At 37.9% G+C, this 13,562-nt stretch overlaps 1 protein-coding gene across 1 annotated transcript; it reads left to right on the forward strand.

Moving 5' to 3' along the window:
• The first annotated feature begins 588 nt into the window (after positions 1–588).
• Positions 589–3,320, forward strand: LOC114193076 (pentatricopeptide repeat-containing protein At3g46610-like). The gene has a single exon (XM_028082775.1). It carries the CDS (start codon positions 799–801, stop codon positions 3,052–3,054), a length of 2,256 nt encoding a protein of 751 aa, XP_027938576.1. The 5' UTR covers positions 589–798; the 3' UTR covers positions 3,055–3,320.
• Positions 3,321–13,562: the final 10,242 nt, after the last annotated feature.

Below are 13,562 nucleotides of genomic sequence, written 5' to 3' on the forward strand. Positions count from 1 at the left end.
AACAAATATAAGGACTACATTGAAATTTTTCACATCCTATCCAATAATGACATGTGGTACTGTCATTGCTACATCACACTACCTCTATCCACTTGACACAACGTCAGCTTGACATATGACAATTTTTTTAAAACTATAAAAGAAATTAAATTAAAACAATTAAAAAAAACCAAGTGTGCTGACATATAGTAATGTTGTTAACAGAAAAGACCTAATTGTAATAAAATTTTCAAGATAAAGACCTAATTAAGACAAAAAAAAAGGAGACCTACCTAATATTTTCATGCGAAAAATATAGACTAATAGAATGATTTAAGTTATATTTTTTAAATAAGAGATCAAATGTGCCATTAAGCTAAATTTTATATTTTATGCTACATTTTAATGTTTTTGGAAATAAACATAGTGATGCTTATTAATTTTTTAAAGAGAAAACTTCGAACGTTTTCATGAAAAAGTGAACATAATTATTTTGGAAAGTTATTTAATGCTATTTTTGTTTTATGAAAAATAATATAATAATGCGGTTTAGAGTGGATCTGCTCTAATTATTTACATAAAGTAATCATTTTTATTTTTATTTTTATACTCCGTTTTATCTATTTGATTCGCTGCAAACGAATGGCTGTGACAACGCAAGCTTGCTCTTAGTCACCATTCTTCAACCGATTCGAATCAATGGTAGAAGGTAAGAGCTTGAAACCCATCTTATGCTGCTTCCTCACTTATTCCTGTAACTTATTATAGCTTCAATTATTTGAAAGAGGGTTTCCTCTTTGGCTTCTAAATTTCTGAGAAATGATTAGCACTTGGCCCTTCAAAGTTAACAACTGGGTGGTCCCTCGCTTTGAAATACGCCATTCCGGTATTTCTGATCGGAACAGGAGAAGAAGGGTGAAACTGGGTTTTGCTTTTAAGGTTTCTTATTGTGAAAAAGTTAGTGTTTTTCAATGTACAAGAGGGTATGGGACTGTGGTATTTTCTGGACACTCAAAATTGGATTTGGGATTTGGGTTTTTGTTGGGATGCTCTGAACCCAAATTTGGTGTTATTTTGAAGCAAAACAAGAGTCATATTGGGGACTTGGCTCCACCCTTGGGGTGGGCATTGGAGGATGAAGGTGTTGTGAGTGAATTGGTTGTGGAGAAGATTGATTCTAATGGTGAACCTATTAACGGTGAGTCAGAGAGTATAAAGTTCCAGGACAGTGACTGTGAACCAAAAATGGGCATTGGTGACAATAGCAAGGAAGGTGGGAAAGAAGAGAGTGATGGTAAGGTTGATGTTAGAGCACTAGCCTTGAGACTGCAGACTGCGAAGACAGTGGATGATGTGGAGGAGATTCTTGTAGGCAAGAGGGAATTGCCCCTCCAGGTGTTTTCGACGATAATCAGCAGTTTTGGTAAAGAAAAGAGAATGGATTCTGCTTTGATTCTTTTTGAATGGATGAAGAAGAGAAAGATAGAAACTAATGGCTCTTTTGGACCTAACCTTTTTATATATAACTGTCTATTAGGTGTGGTCAAACAATCTGGACAATTTGCAGAAATGGAAGCCATTCTGAATGAAATGGCTAAAGATGGAATCTCCTATAATGTTGTGACATATAACACCTTGATGGCAATTTACATTGAGAAAGGAGACTGTGAGAGAGCTCTCAAGGTGCTTGAGGAGATCCGTAGAAATGGCTTTACCCTGTCTCCGGTATCCTATTCTCAAGCCTTGTTGGCGTACCGGAGGATGGAAGATTGCAATGGAGCTCTAAATTTCTTTGTTGAGTTAAGAGAAATTTACCATCGAGGTGAAATAGGAGAAGATGGCGATGGAGAAGATTGGGAGAAAGAATTTGTGAAGCTTGAGAAGTTCACAATCCGTGTTTGCTATCAAGTAATGCGGTGTTGGCTTGTGAGTTGTGATAACTTGAGCAACAAGGTGTTGCAGTTTCTTGTTGACATGGACAATGCTGGGATTCCACTGACGCGTGCTGATCTTGAGAGGCTTGTGTGGGCTTGTACTCGTGAAGATCACTACATTGTTGTTAAAGAGCTGTACACCCGGATTAGAGAAAGGTATGATAAAATCAGCTTGTCTGTCTGCAACCATGCAATTTGGTTGATGGGGAAAGCAAAGAAATGGTGGGCTGCTTTGGAGATATATGAAGATTTATTGGACAAAGGGCCAAAACCAAATAACTTGTCATACGAACTCGTAGTCTCTCACTTCAATTTTCTTCTCAATGCTGCCAAGAGAAAGGGAATTTGGAGATGGGGTGTTAGGTTGTTAAACAAGATGGAAGAGAAAGGCCTAAAACCTGGAAGTAAGGAATGGAATGCAGTTCTTGTGGCCTGTTCTAAGGCTTCGGAAACTACTGCAGCAGTGCAAATATTCAAGAGAATGGTGGAAAATGGTGAAAAGCCAACTATGATATCATATGGGGCTTTATTGAGTGCTCTTGAAAAGGGAAAACTCTATGATGATGCCCTCCGTGTGTGGAACCATATGGTCAAGGTTGGGGTTCAGCCAAATGCATATGCTTACACAATTATGGCTTCTATTTATACTGCACAGGGAAATTTTAATAGAGTTGATGCCATCATTCAGGAAATGGTAACAATAGGAATTGAGGTAACAGTGGTGACATACAATGCCATAATCACTGGCTGTGCTCGTAATGGTATGAGCAGTGCAGCATATGAATGGTTTCATCGAATGAAAGTTCAGAACATCACCCCCAATGAGATAACTTATGAAATGCTGATTGAGGCCCTTGCAAATGATGGAAAACCGAGGCTGGCATATCAGTTATATACAAGAGCCAAGAATGAAGGCTTTACCCTCTCTTCTAAAGCTTATGATGCAGTTGTTCATTCCTCCCAGGTTAATGGTGCAACCACCGAATTAGGTCTTTTAGGACCTCGGCCTGCTGATAAAAAGAAGAAAGTGCAAATTAGAAAAACATTGACTGAATTCTACAATCTGGCTGGTGTTCCCAGGAGAAGTAAACCGTTTGATAGAAGTGAAGTTTATCGTCCACAGACACAAGAAACTCCATAAATAATCTAATACATTGAAACTAGCATAGTTAAATATTATGTAATCTCTGTACATTCTGCTCTGTCATAGCTTAAGATTTTGTATCTGTAGGCCAAGAAGGTAAAAGAATTACAGCCATGTTTTCTTCCACTAGTTCTAGCCAAATAGAGATGTAACTTTTTTTTTGCGGAATTATAGCTGGAATTTTGGCTCAAATTCTGCTCAAACATTTTGGTTGGAACTACAGAACTTTATTTCTTTTAAGAAATTTGTGTTTTCCGTGTGTTTCTTCTCTGTTGGGCATTTCAGTCAAAATAGTTGTTTAAAAGCGAGGACATCATATTCTCTTGCATCTTTTAACTTCTGCAACAAGAAATCTTCTACCGCAAATTTATTTAATTTATCAAGTTAACTAGGAAAAAAACATTTGAAATACATACGAAGGGAGAGTTAATTTATATGTCAAATTTTTTTGTAGTTTTTGTACATTTTTGCTTAAACACAATTTCTGGAGGATTCGCTAGAGGTGATGCCACCGCATCAGTAAGGAAACACCATCTTAGAAGCATCCAATTCGTCAATGTCATAAGTCGCAAGTATAGATGTCGGAGAATGCTGCCCATAACCTTCACATATGCTAACTTCCAAGGTATAAATCCAAGCCAAGTTGACTCCATGGTCATTACTATAGAAGTCGAAAACTTCGTAGTAAAGAAAGTATTGGTGGACCAAGGAAGTTCAGTAGATATTCTCTACTGGAAACATATCAACAGTTGCAACTACTGGAAGACTTAATGACCCCGCACGACGAGTTGATATATGGATTCTCAAGAGAAAGGATGTGCACCAGGGGGTATATCGACCCACACACAATGTTTCGTGAAGGCAACCAGATGAAGACCATACCTGTGCGATTCTTAGTGGTTGAAGCACACACATCATATAACGTCCTGTTAGGAAGACCCTCCTTAAACACCCTCAGAGAGGTGGTATCAACCCCTCACCTCGCCATGAAGTTCCCGTCGACATCAGGCGACATCAGCACCATCCACAGAGAGCAGAAGCAAGCCTAGAGTGCTATATAGCTAGTTTCGGCCACAAGAGCCTACTCCCGCCGCCAATAATGTTGAAAGAGCACCAGGATCCGGAGCCATCTTGTTAAGGACGATCTAGACCTTAGGATTGGAAACCCAAAGCTTGGAGTTGACACAGAAAGGAACCTAAGGATTGGTTCAAGCTTGACCCCAGAAGGAGAAGCAATGATTTGAGCAACGTTAAGAGGCAACACAAATCTTTTCGCTTGGTCAACGATGGACTTACCAGGAGTGGATCCTCGCGTAGCCGTCCACAGGCTATCAATGTTTAAAGAAGCCCGATATGTTTCGCAAAAGAAGAGGAAGTTGGGAGAAGAAAGAAGGTTGACGACCAAAGAAGAAGTGACAAAGCTCCTTGAGGCCGAGTTCATTGGGGAAGCACGATATACCACTTGGCTCGCTAATGTTGTCCTAGTGAAGAAATCTAGTGGGAAGTGACGAATGTGTGTGAATTATACTGGTTGACAGAGTGGTGGGGAATTGTGTGCTTAGTTTCTTGGACGCTTACTCCGACTACAACCAAATCCCCATAGCCCCATCCAATATGATTAAAACTACGTTCATCACAAAAGGCACAAACTATTACTATAAGGTCATGTCATTCGACCTCAAAAATGCTAGGACAACCTACCAAAGGTTGATGAACAAGGTCTTAGTACAAGAAATTGGCAAGAAGCAAGAACTAGTGTACTTCGTCAGCAGAACATTACAAGACCCGGAAACCTAATACCAAATGGTTGAAAAAGTAGCCTTATCCCTAGTAACTGCTGCTAGAAGACTCAGACCTTACTTTTAGAATCATCAGATCGTAAAATCGACGACCCCATCCAAAAGGTACTGCAAAACTCGACCTAGCCGGAAGAATGTCATCCTGGGGCGTAGAGTTGTTAGAATTCAACATACGATATGAACCAAACGGCCCTATTAAAACCCAATGTTTAACCAATTTTGTCAGCGACTTGCATTCAATACACGCACCAAAGGAGGATTGATGGACCTTTTATGTTGATAGATCTTCCAATCCAAAAGGGACAGGAACTGGCATCGCATTAGAAGGCCCCAACCAGATATTTGTTGAGAATTCCTTGCATTTTGGTTTCAAAACGTTGAACAACCAGGCATAATATGAAGCCATCTTAACCGGATTAATACTTGCCAAAGAAGTCAGAGCACACCGAGTAATATGCAGAACCGATTCGAGACTTAAAGTAGGTCATTTGAATAATGAATACTAGATAAAGGACCCAATGGTGCTTCAGTATTACCATTTGGTTCGAGACATTATGGATACTAGTTTTGTAGAGATACTAATGCAGCATGTACCAAGGGGTGACAATGCTAGGGCAGATGGACTTTCCAAACTAGCTAGCACAAAGAAAAAAGGGGAAGTATAGATCTTTGCTTTAGTAGACGTTGACAACAACCTCAACGGGCAGCACTTGCATGAATATAGATAGCAGCGGAGGAACTTGGATGACGCCATACATACAATACTTGAAGACAAGGAACATGTCGTACCTAATGGGTAAGGGATGGTTAAGAAAAGCAGCATGATACATGCTGATAGGAGAAATTCTTTGCAAACGAGAGTATAACCAGTTCCTACTAAAGTGTATTACGAAAGAATAGGCGGAGCATGTGATAAAAGAGATTCACGAAGGGATTTACGATGACCATTCTAGGTCTCGAACAATTGCAGCTAGAATTTTGCGGGCATGGCAGACTATGGAGAGGACTGTCATAACTTCGTCAAGAAATTCATACCCTACCAGAAACATGACAACTTCACTCACGTCCGATAAGAAGAGTTACATCATGTATATTCCCTTGGCCGTTCACCAAATGGGGAATGGACATATTATGGCCGTTTACTCCAGGTAAGGTGCATGTTAAATTCCTCATAGTAGGAATCGACTACTTCACAAAACGGATTGAAGCCCAGCCTTTAGCCATGATCACAACTCAACAAGTTCAACAGTTCTTCTGAAAGAACATTATATGTCGCTATGGGATACCGCATACCATAATAGCGGATAACGACCGACAATTCATAAATAAGGAACTATCAAAGTTTTATATCGACTTAGGAATAAAACACATCACAAGTTTGACCGAACATCCCTAATCCAATGGACAAACTAGGGTTGCCAATAAGGTGATCCTGGTAGAACTAAGAAAAAGGTTGGATTCATCAAAAGGAAGGTGGTTGGAAGAGTTACTAGAAGTCCTGTAGGCGTACTAATGCACTCCCCAATCCTCCACGCACTAATCACCATTCAACTTGGTATATGACACAGAAACCATGATTCTAGTCGAAATAAGAGAACCTTCGTTACGAAGAAGGAAATACGATGAGAAGGTTAACTAAGAAAGTCTTAGCACAAACCTGGACTTATTAACAGAATTACGTGAAAAGGCACAAATTCGAAACACGACAACTAAACAAAGTGCGACAAGAAAGTATAACTCCAAGCTCTAACCACGCACATTCGTGAAAAGAGACCATGTACGGCAGATGACTGGCAATGTAAGAAAGCAGAATTGAAAATTCTTGGCCAATTAGGATGGGCCTTACAGAATTTGTGAAAATGTCAAAAATGGAGGTTATAGGCTCGAGCAGTTATCGGGAAAGCCAATACTAAATATGTTGAATATATCCCATCTCAAATGTAACCCTGGGTGTACTCTTTTTCCTAACCTGGTCTTTTTCCTAAGGAGGGTTTTGGTGGAGAGTTTTTAATAAGGCACCCCCATCAATAAAACAAAAGTTTCTTCTTTCGAAATGTCATGTACAAACTTCTCTAGGAGTTCCCTACCTCTTACTTAAGTAAGTGGTCCTGGTTGAACAAAACAAGTTTTCTGCCACCTACTTAAGTAGGCGGTCCTGGTTGAAGAAAATGATTATCACAAGTTCCCTTCCACTAAGAGGTCTTGGTTGAACAAAACAAGTTCCTTGCCGTCTACTTAAGTAGTCAGTCCTGGTTGAACAAAATAAGTTCCCAACCGTCTACTTGAGTAGGCGATCCTAGTTGAACAAAAGGATTATCACAAGTTCCCTACCACTAAGTCGTCCTAGTTGAACAAAACAAGTTCCTTGCTGCCTACTTAAGTAGGCGTTCATGGTTGAACAAAACAAGTTCCCTGCCACCTACTTAAGTAAGTAGGTGGTCTTGGTTGAACAAAACAAGTTCCCTGCTACCTACTTAAGTATGTGGTTCTGGTTGAACATAACGATTATCACAAATTCCCAATCACCTACTTAAGTAGACAGTCCTGGTTGAACGAAAAAATTATCACAAGTTCCCAACCACCTACTTAAGTAGGCGGTCCTTATCAAATCAAGACTATCACGCGAATTATTCCTGACAAATAAACATGCACAAACAAAATCGAGAATTTCACAAGATATTCGGAATAAGAGTTTATATATTTATGAAAAAGTTGGCGCGTACAATCCAAGTCATCTTAAGGTAAAAGAAGTACTCATTATTACAGAAAATTCTAAAAGCTTCTAAGAAGACCAAATCATAAGCCTATCAGGCTAAACAAAACATTGACAAAATATACATCAACGCTTGCTCATCGAAGACTTCAATCTCTTCATTTGCAACTTCTTCTTTCTCAGCAAGAGGGCCGACACATATGGCTTCGAGTTCTTCTGGAGTCTTCGACACTTCAATCTCCTCCTCGTCCACCAAACGACCTTCAAAGACATCCTTGTTGACATCAGAACAAGACTCATCAACGTTCGCCCCGTCATTAAAAAGCGCCGCCTGCCGTAAGCCTTTGTGGAAGCCATTAATATGCTCTTGAACCACACACTTCTTCAAGTCTCTTAGCTCGGCGTCTATGCCTTGGTATTTCTCCTTCAACTCCTCGTTATCAACCCCCAAATCCTTTACCAAATGACCTTTAAAGACATCCTTATTGACATCATAACGAGAATAATCAATGTTCACCTCGTTATTAAAAAGCGCCACCTGCCATAGTGATGTGAATCTCATTGCACGAGGGTTGACTTAGGATCTTTAGGATTAGAACCAGTTATGACTACGAGATATTTTTTTGGGATTGGGTATTCTTTTTGAAAATTGGGTGAAGAAGAAAGAAATAAGAGGTGAATCTAAAAGTGGAAGGAAAGAATCAATCTTTCCAAAGGAGGCAACACACAAAGGATGGAAAAATCCTTTTATACAACCAAGGGTTCTTGAATCACTCAAGAACTAGGAGAATCACTCTCACTATTAGATAGAAAATAGAATTTCAAAACAAAACTTAACTTGATTTCATTGATAAAAAATGGTTTAGCTTATATAAGAACTTTAACAATTAGAATTACAAATGACTCATTAATTGCCACTATATCCCACTAGTGCTAATAATAATCCACTCAAGCTAATAATGGTCCACTACTTAATGACTGATTGTAACTGAAATTGTGATAGTCAAAAGTCATCCAAAAGTATTCAGCAAGGTCCTCTTGGTCTTTCAAAGTCTGGTTCTTAAGATGTCAAATGGGCCCTTATTACAACTTGAAATTAAAGCAAAACTAAAGTCCATTAATTGGTTAAACCAAAACATAATTTGGTTAGCCAATTTTACAAAGCATTGGGCCCTTATTTAAATAAAAGAAGCTGCATCAATATGGCACGTTAGTCCTCTTCCATTTGGGTCATAATGCAATTTACAACTTTTGTCTTTTCTCCTTCAAACTTGGGCTTGTTGCAGAGCTTCTTTTGCTTTCCTTGCTTTAGACCTTATCAAAGGTCCTCCAAATTCTTCAAGTGGATATTGTCCTTGCTCATTGTCAGATCTCCATCACATAGACCTTTATGGAAGCCATTGATATGCTCTTTAACCACACACTTCTTCAAGTCTCTTAGCTCAACGACTTCTATACCTTGGTATTTCTCCTTTAGCTCTTCGTTATCAGCCTCCAAATCCTTCACCTTCTCCTTAAACTTCTTGTCAAAGTCTAAGCACCTAACTTTCCAAGAACTCAGTCGTTTTCTTCTCGGCCACCAGTTCTTCCTTCTCCTTCCTCCAAGCTGCCTTCTCCTCCTCATAAGTGGTATGGGTAAGTTCTTCGACCATCTTTTCCATTTTTTCCTCCCCCCCTCCTTCAACTCCTTCTGTAACAATCTGTCAACTTTCCAACTCAAAATCAGAGCTTTGCTATTGAACTCCACCATAGCCTTTACTAAGCCATTCTGCTTCATATTATCCAACGATTTTAGAATCGCCTCGTCCAGGCTTATCTCGATGTCCCAACGAACAATTGTTTTTGGCAACTCTAGCAGCTCGACTTCGTGCCTCTTGATCCCATATGAAGAATCGAGACCCAAGAGTTCAACTCTAACCCTTCTAATATCCTTCCCCACTCCTTTTTTAAACATGCATTGTCACCTTTCTCTTTTTTTTGCCTTGTATGCGAACTTCCACCAATGGCTCTTTCATGTTCGGCACTTCAGGGCCCCCAACCTTCTTAGTCTCTTATGCCAATTCCTTCCTAAGACTTTTGAACAAACTCAAGGTTTTCTTCCCTTGATGAGCCATATGACCTACATAAAAAAAATACCAATCGTCAATATCCATACTCTAAAGAAAGTAAACAGGCAAGTCAATATCCAAATCAACAAGAGGGTGGACGAATAAATAAATCCTAACTAAGTCTTTAGTAGGAAACTTATTACTAAACTTCTCAAGTATCCCCACAATTCGCTTATCCTCCATGGATAACTTCTCCTTTTTAGTACCCTTATAACGTTAGAGATTGTCGGTCCAGAAAAATGGAAACTTTGTATTCCCATTGTTGTCGTAAAAAAATCGAACGACCCACCAACTTCACCACGACCTTGAAGAAACTGTCCTTAAAATGCTTAAAGGACTGAGAAAATGCGTCCAAAATACTTATCCCTAGTCGGCTAACTAAGGATGGCCATGTAATTGGATCTTTAGGACGAGTGTCATAGAAATACAGAAAACATTTAGGAGACGGATGAAGATACAATGACCAGCAAAGCAACATGAACGCTTGTAGATACCCCAGTTATTAGGATACAGTTGAGTGGGTGCAATGTTTAGTATAGTAAAGTCGTTGAATGGAAGTCCCACATGCAGTTACGAGAAGTGGCACATGTACATATAGAAAAAATCCTCCTCGTCTTGTTCTCGTCCATGGTACGCTCTCCACGACACTAACTTGCTCCAGCGATATGATATCTTGGGACACATCCTTCTCGAACACACAAATACATCGTAGCCACGACTCCAGCAATCACGACCATCTAAATAAGGAAAACTAGTTGGTCACGGTTGGCGACACCCACTCGTACCCACCCCCTTCGCAGAAGATTTCTCTCGACCACTTCTTTAGCCGAGTCCTCCTTGACATCCGGTACGATCTACATACCTACTCCTTCATCCCAAGAAGTAGACCCACTAGATGACTCATTTAATGGACAAGTACTCCTTCTACCCACACCCTTTCCAACACCATATCTAGATTCATTATGAGACATACCTTACTAAAATGAAGTTGTCGGCACTAGATAATATGTTGGACACGAAAACCTTAGTAGAAGCACATACACAACTATTCTCTCTTCAACAATCTTTGTGAAAATGAAACCAAGTGACAACTTCTGACCGCAACATCCCTATTTATAGCATCAGGGTCCTGACTTTTCCTCTTTTCCCGCCTAAATCTCCCATCACTACACCATGCAAACCCAAAAATGTCCCCATAAACGATGCGCCTCTATGTCTCCCTTGATATGACCTTTTGTCTTCCTGTCCCCTCTCTTTCGTAACCTCCATATTGCTTCAATTCCTTAAGGCTGGGGCCTACCATGCCCTAGGGGTATAGACCAAAGAAAGGAGATTTTTCTTTACACTCGCAACACTTGACACATGCAAACGTACAAAATAAATAGATGCTTATAACAACATGTAAGCGTGTAGATCACACCAAAGACTGGGGGCTAATGTACCATTGGGGTCGAATTGGATGTTATTCCAAAAGACCATTAACCTAAATGGCTGCCAACCCAAGAGTTGCTAACTCAAAGTAACCGCTAAACCTAATATATACCACGAACACCGCAATCAGACACATAACAGCATAACAATGCGCCTGGCCGCTAACTACATCACATATGAATAAACTCGCCTACATAGTAACAAAGCTAGTCGACTACTCGGTCCTATCATGTAAAGAAAGGATACATATGCTAACCAACCATGTCTGTGGAAGAAAAATATGGAGGAAGTAATGTGCGATATGTCGATATGTTAGCAAGCCTATTCTAACTTAGGTAAAAACCAGCTAAACACTTTCAAGGAATATTAGGCTTGCAACATAGGCCCAATTAAGTCCAATCAGGCCCAATAAAGTTGGGCAAAAATGAACATAGTCGAAGTTCAACCCATAACTTAACTAAAGTAAATAAGATTAGTCCTCTATAAATAAAAGTAGACTACAACAATTAGAGTTACACAATTCATTAATGCATGATCTGAGATTTGACTTTGAAATCTTTTTGTGACTTGATTGTCGGAGTCTTTTCTACAAGTAATCCCCTATGTTCCACCAAGTATTTGATAATTAAGGCATCACAAACAGGACCGTGGAGTATCCATCTAAGGAGCCCAAAGATTTTAATAAAATAAAGTTTGAGTCCCATAATAACTTAACATTGTCCATGCAAGAATAATTTATGTATAATATGTACATAAAGTTTTATAAAGTTTTGCAGGAAACATCTATCAAGTAAGAAGAAAATCGCTAAAAGAAAGGTTAAACCCATCATCATATTATATAAGTTAAACCCATAAGATGATATAGGTTAAAATCATCATATACTAGATTAAGCCATTAAACAATACAACTATACTCATTAGACTATATGAGTTAAACATAGTCTATTGATCATATGATCAATCCATCAGATAATTAAAAGTGATTAGACAATTGATTCAGATAAAACCATTAGACGATATCTCAAACTTGTCTATAACTCTCTTTGACATTAAAACATTGATCAGTTATCATTATGATTAATATCTAATTCAATCAAATCTAATCAAAACTACAATGATCAAACTATTTTCTAAGATTAGAAATATATAAATCAAAGATTATTTCAGATAATTAAATATCTATATTGAAAAATGGTTTAAATGATAAACAATCAATTTTCTTCTCATATATATGTCAAGACCATTGATATAAGAAGAATCATATATGAATTGAATGCTTTGCAAAGTTTCCTTTTCAGTGAGCAATTTGAATGTTGAAGACTCTTATGAATAAGCATCTTACCATACATTGATCTCAAAGAAGAAAACGCTAAAAGTTAAACTTAAATGAAGTCTTATCATTTATGAAGAACTGCAAGTAGGCAGATAGTCCACAAAAGCTCTAGGCAGATAGTCCACAAAAGCTCTGATCAAGCAAAAGAAGATAGATGAAGAACAAAAGATCAATAAAGTACTAAATAGTCAAATTCACAAGAGCTACTATATATTTAGATTACTATGAAGAAACAAAAGAAAAAAGAGAACAAAAAAATGACAAAAAAATAAGAAACAACAAGAAGAGAAAGGAGAAAGAAAGTGAAATACTGAGCATATATTGTCAAATCTAGAAAGCACCAAATTGAGAGTTTAACCATTTTAATATCCTTGACAACTATAAAGTTTATCCTTTGAGATTTGATTGTATTATCTTGTATCGAGAGTGATATCTCATTATTATTTAAATTGAAAGTTTTTAATCTCAGAAATATTAAGTGGTTATACTTAGAGAAGTTGATATTCAATGTTAACACGTGAGTGATATAAGTGGGTTATACTTAGAGAGTTCTTAATCTAAGAAGATTGAATATTTTTGTATATTTTTGTTAACCCGTGAGTGATATCATTATTTTCTTCAATAATATACTTTTTGACATACTTCTTTAACACTTTTTTTTTTTTATTAATTGAATTTCATACGGTTCTCGTTAAATAAAGAATGAATATGGTTTAGTGCAGTGGAACCTACATAAAACTCAAATTAATAACAATTTTGTTAAAAATGTGTAATTAACATGTTTTTTCATGAATTAATTTTACACTGTATTCACAAATATTAATAAATATTAGTAAGTTTTATTACTTTTTTCATATATATATATATATATATATATATATATATATATATATATCAGTGATATTTAAAAATCACGTTAAACTGAAATTCAAGCAACACAAAATCTCCTTGAGATCTGCTTAATCTAGGTGTGAAAATTTTGAACAAGCCTGGGAGAGAATGTTCAAATCTAGGTATGCTTCCCGATAGAATCATTGGTCTGACGAGAAGTATAGCAAGAAGCGTTAGACAATGTAACGCAGGTCTACAACAGAATCCTTTGAGGCTGCTCTCTGCTTGAA

This window comes from Vigna unguiculata, chromosome 1 (genome assembly GCF_004118075.2).
Source record: "Vigna unguiculata cultivar IT97K-499-35 chromosome 1, ASM411807v1, whole genome shotgun sequence".
In the NCBI taxonomy this organism is placed as follows: domain Eukaryota; kingdom Viridiplantae; phylum Streptophyta; class Magnoliopsida; order Fabales; family Fabaceae; genus Vigna; species Vigna unguiculata.

Coding starts and splice junctions, on each gene's coding strand:
- LOC114193076 (XM_028082775.1), top strand. CDS start 799: ATGATTAGCACTTGGCCCTTCAAAGTTAACAACTGGGTGGTCCCTCGC.